Raw genomic sequence first — 5,085 nt, 5'->3', positions numbered from 1 at the left:
AAGAAAAAGTAATGGTTTCACCAACTCTGGCTCTTGAACAACAAGGATTCTACCGTGTCAGGGTCCATTAAACATAAGGGTTTGTGCACATGTAACCTACTGTTTATCTAAATTTGTTAATAATTCTAAGGAAAGGAAATGGCACCAACTAACCCTGTAACCCATTTCTCGATGATTAGTTCCTTTGACTCTACTAGAATTCCAAGCCTTGTCATTAAAGCTCAGATAAAATGCTGAAAATGGTGACATCATTTTAATATCCTTATTTTAATACAACAGGGCTGGAAAAAATACTGTCATAAAAATTAGGTTCAAATAATGAATCTCAAGTATTAGCACTCTCAATAAGCCATCCATCTTCTTAGGCTGGACGTATCTTGGATTTCCTAAATTCCTCTTGACCCACCCAGCACTAAATGAAGAGAATGAGTAAATAATGTTTGAAGGTAAGAAATTTGGACCTACAGAATCTAATTAAATCTTTGGAACTAGCTATTGGTTGGTGAGACAGTGGGTACTTCAAGTTTCTAATCCCCAGTACAATGGTGATAACACTCCTCAAGGTGTTCTGAGGATTAAATGAGATAGATCATGCAAGCCAAATATTCTCACAGTAAGAAGCACACAGCATGTGCACAATAAACTAAGATTTTTTTAAAAACTGGTTTAATGTTTTTTTAAAAAAGGAGTAGAGACAAGTTTTCATTTTCAATAATGACAGATACTGCAAAAGCTGCTGTATTTTTTAACTTCAATATTTTTAAGTAATGCATTCACTTAAACACACAAATCAGTCCACAGTCTTTAACTGATAAAACAGGATATTATTTGTAATTATGCTTCAAATGTAATACCCTCACTGGTTGACACTGTTGGGAACACTGGTGCAGGCAGTGGGAGGGTGCAAAGCATTTTATTAAGAACAGCCGCCACACACCTGTTTTCTCCGGGTGGCGGGAAGCCTTCCCATCCCTCCCTGGGACAATGACAAGTCGCAGCCCGGACTCCGAGAGAGAGACGTCCCTGTGCGAGACACTTGGTGTCCAGTGCCCGCGCGGAAGGGGACATATAGTCCGCAAGGAGAAGATGAGACTAATATGACCCCCGTTCCCTCTACGCACGGAGGGGGGCCGGAGAGGGCGGACCCCGCCTTCCTCGACTGTGGGTTTGGGTCGCGGGAGCGGACTGGGTGGCCTCTGCCCTTGGCAGCCACAGTGGGTGACCCAAGGCCAGGCGCCGCCCGTGTGCACGTCGCCAACTCCGCCGCTCTCTCCGCGAACTGCGGGGGCAAGTCCGGCCGCCACGGCCCCGCCTCGGCGTCCCAGCCCTGATTGACACTGGAGTTGGTACATACGGGTCTGCAGCGGAGCGAGCAGGGGGGGTGAGTGCTATTTTAAACATGGCTTTCCCTCTCCCGTAGCCTCAAGAGCCATCGCGGCGCACCAGCCGTGGGCACGGCCCACTTGGGAATAACCCCAACATCTGTCCGACTTATCTTTTTCGATCTCCTTATGCATGGACGCGTTTCCGCCCTCTCGCTGCTTTTCCTCCACACTAACTACAACCTGGCAGTTGGCACAGGAAACTCCCCTCCTGGAAGGGGAAATGTAAACCGCTTTTGCTTCTTGCAGGAGATGGAAACCATTCCGCAGAGAATGAGTTCAAAAAGAGGGGAAACCGCGTCGCTGGACAGAAAGTAACATTCAGAGATCGATGGGGACGGACGGAAGGAGAGAAATGTCCACAACAAGCATCTGAAAACAAGCGTAGAGAGCAAAGAGATTCGCAATCGCCGACTTAGTACTGAGCGCATTCTGCGCAAGCCATTGCAATGACAAGGTTTGCTGGAAGCACAATTTGAAGGCCTTTGAAATCTTTTTTTGGTAAGACTTACCTTTCTCTTCGGCATAATGACTATGTTCGTGCAGCAAAAAGTAAAGCAACGGGCTGGAACTGCTGGTACTGCCGCTGGATGTTGCCGCCGCTGCTGCTGCTCACGCGCGGGGCACGGCCTCTCCGACCTGCACCTCCACTGCTCCCTCAGGGGGCCCTTTACTCGCTGGCCTCCCCGCTCCTCCAATGAGAAGCGCCGGCAGCTGGCCGCGAGGCCCCATTGGCTGCGACAACGTTCTAAATTCCACGAGGGCACGCCCACCTCTGCGCGCTCAGTAGGCGCTGTTGTAGTTTCCAATTCACGGAAAAATCTGCCTGGCGACTGAGCATGCCCAGTTCTACTAGTAAACCCCAAGCCACAGGATCCTGGAGTTTCATTGTTTTGCTGCTCTCTCTTTGGATTGTGCCAGTGTGGGCTGACCTTCATAGGGAGGAAAAATATTAAGGAAGGACACATTAACTTTTTAATGTAAGTATATACACAGCAGACACATTATACGTTTATGACTCATAAAGGCTTGTAATGAATGTTATATGATGGAGACCTCTAAGTGTGGACAGGTGCTCTGTTCTGGAAGTCTGGCAATCCCTAAGGGTCTTAGTTTTCGCCTCTAGATATCTAGTGACATTAATCCCTAAAATTGTTTAGCTCTTATTTCCTAAAATCTGTGATTATAAGAACATATATGCATATATGCATAGCCCATGGGCACAGACAATAGTGTGGTGAAGGCCTGGGGAGGGGCAGGGGCTGGGTGGAGGGGGACATAGTGGGAGAAAATGCGGGACATCTGCAATACTGTCAACAATTAAAAAAAATCTGTGATTATAAATCACTCACCAATCCAAAGTATTTCAAACTAGGATTGAAGATGAAGAGGATATATTGGTAATGGAAATTTAAAAAAGAATGAATAAGGTCAGAACAGATTCTTTTATATTTGAAGCATATATTTTCATATACATGATTTATATTTATGTATAGTTTGATGTTAGATCTCGAAGATCTGCTAGGCATAAAATAGGCATTACAAAAACACTTCCAAATTTATTTTATGAGATCAGTTTTACCCTGATACCAAAAGCCACTGCATGGCCATTTCTTTCTTAAAAAGTAAAGAGAGCTAAGACCAATATCCTTCATAAACACAGGCATAAAAATCTTGAACAAAACTTTAGTATATCAAACCCAATAACATTTAAAAGGATACTACATCATGACCAGGGAGGTTTATCCTGGGAATGCAAAGTTGGTTTAACATCTAATGGAATTTACCATATTAATAGAATAAAGGAAAAAAACCAACATGTTGATTTCAACAGCTATAGGAAAAGCACTACTGAATGGGTAAATAAAGTGTGGTAAAAACATACAATGAAATACTACTCAGCACTAAAGAGGAACAAAATTTCCTACATGGATAAATGTCAAAACAAAACGTTGCCTGGAAGAAGTCAAATACAAAAGACTATACTAATAATTTCATTCATGTGAAATTATAGGAAAAGCAAAATTAGGCAAGGTTAGTTTCATAATTATATTAGAAGACAAAAGTTTCCATCACAGGAAAATATATTGAAGTCTTATACTTTAAATATGACCAAATCCACTTTGGTCACACAGAGGCTGTAAATATGTATAAAACAATGTCATAAAGTAATTTTAATGCTTGATTTTTTCTTTGTTAATTTCAGAATAGTTAATTGGTATCCTAGCAAATTTCAGAAGTGATCAATGACTTTCTTTTTTTATACTATCTCAAGGAACCTGTGGATTTTTATATATTTGATGTATTTCTATCTATTGACTTCCTTTTTTTATACTATCTCAAGGAACCTGTGGATTTTTATATATTTGATGTATTTCTATCTATTGCCATTATTGCTATTTTTTATGCTCATATTGCCCCAAATATGAGAACCTTTTTAAACTAGTGCTTATAGATTCTTTGCTTTCAGTGGATCACAATATATTAAAAAGAACTGGGATAAAATCAGTTCTTTGCTCTAAAACTGGGTAGAAACTTCAAGGTTAATAATTTTATGTAAAAAGCCTATTTATAATGACGTTGTCTTAGGAGAGAATTAATTTGCAAAGTGCTTGATGGTTTAAAAAAAAGCCATTGAATACATGTTTTAATAAGATGTGTATGGGAAGGAAACTGGTAGCAAGTGAAATCTGTGTTGAATTGTTGTTTTTCTTTAGTTACTTTTATTGATTTTTAGTGAGAAAGAAAGGGAGAAGGAGAGAGAGAAATATCAATGTGAGAAGGGAACATCGATCAGCCACCCTCTACCCAGGATGAGCCCCCAACCCAACATATGCCCTAACAGGGAATAGAACCAGCAAACTTTTGGTGCACAGGATGACACCCAACCAATCAGCCAGGGATTTTTGTTTTTCTTTATGGAGATAAGAAGGTGTCACAACAAAGATGGGGCTAGGGTGAGTTTTTTCCTTCTGTGATGAAAAGTGACTCATGACATTGGCTTCTTTGTATTTTTCAAGACTACACACAATCAACAGCAGAGAAAATTGTGAATGCTTTTACTGCACATAGTGAAGTGGCTGCAATGAAAATGAAGCTTGCTAGCTGGATAAAGAAAGTTGATTGTGGGGATCTTGGGTCATTTGAGTCTCTTAGTTCATTTACACATGATCGAAATAAGAACTTTAGCTGTAAAATAAATAAGAACATCAATTCTCTTTCCTTTAGGTGGATTACACCTGCCTGAGCTGGACACTAGGGAATGGAGGGTTCTCCCTGTACCTTCAGTAGCCTTCAAGGTCTAGGAAAAGAAGTGCAGACCTCTCCAGCATCCCTGAAGGGAAGAGGAATAGGCAAAGAGAATGGTTCGGTGGGTAACTTGAATTACAGGTTAGGCAATAAAAGAAAAGTGAGACTACCACATGCAAGACAGTGAGGAGGCCAAGTAAAGACTCATTTGTTATCAGTACATTCCGCTGAGCATTTTTCCTGCTTTGATATATCAACTCTAAGACTGAAGTCTTCTCTATAGGATGTGGATACTATCTAAGCCAAGATAGACAATGGATGGATGAAGGGCGTTACTGCCTGAGGAAGAAAGAAGGACAAAATTGTGAGCAAGCTTCTTTTCCAATTCCAAGTCCTCTCCCCTTCTTTCCTACTCCAAGAGGCTAGAATCCTACACCTACCTCAGCAGTTTTCA

The 5,085-nt window shown here is 41.4% G+C and overlaps 1 protein-coding gene across 5 annotated transcripts in view; it reads right to left on the bottom strand.

Moving 5' to 3' along the window:
* The window catches only part of HMGN3 (high mobility group nucleosomal binding domain 3), a 34,552-nt gene extending 32,272 nt beyond the window's left edge, over positions 1 to 2,280 (bottom strand). For 2 of the 5 annotated variants that reach the window (XM_080663403.1, XM_080663400.1), the window contains exon 1: positions 1,895 to 2,075. In XM_080663403.1, the coding sequence (XP_080519529.1) occupies positions 1,895 to 1,909 (15 nt within the window). In that variant the 5' untranslated portion in view covers positions 1,910 to 2,075. Of the gene's footprint in view, positions 1 to 1,894 lie in introns of all 5 variants that reach the window. The other 3 variants (XM_080663404.1, XM_080663402.1, XM_080663401.1) reach the window with 3 other exon arrangements.
* Positions 2,281 to 5,085: the final 2,805 nt, after the last annotated feature.

This window comes from Plecotus auritus, assembly GCF_963455305.1.
Source record: "Plecotus auritus genome assembly, chromosome: 4".
NCBI classification, from domain to species: domain Eukaryota; kingdom Metazoa; phylum Chordata; class Mammalia; order Chiroptera; family Vespertilionidae; genus Plecotus; species Plecotus auritus.
Note: the sequence above shows the minus strand (reverse complement) of the source record. Positions and strands in the feature narration are given on the sequence as shown.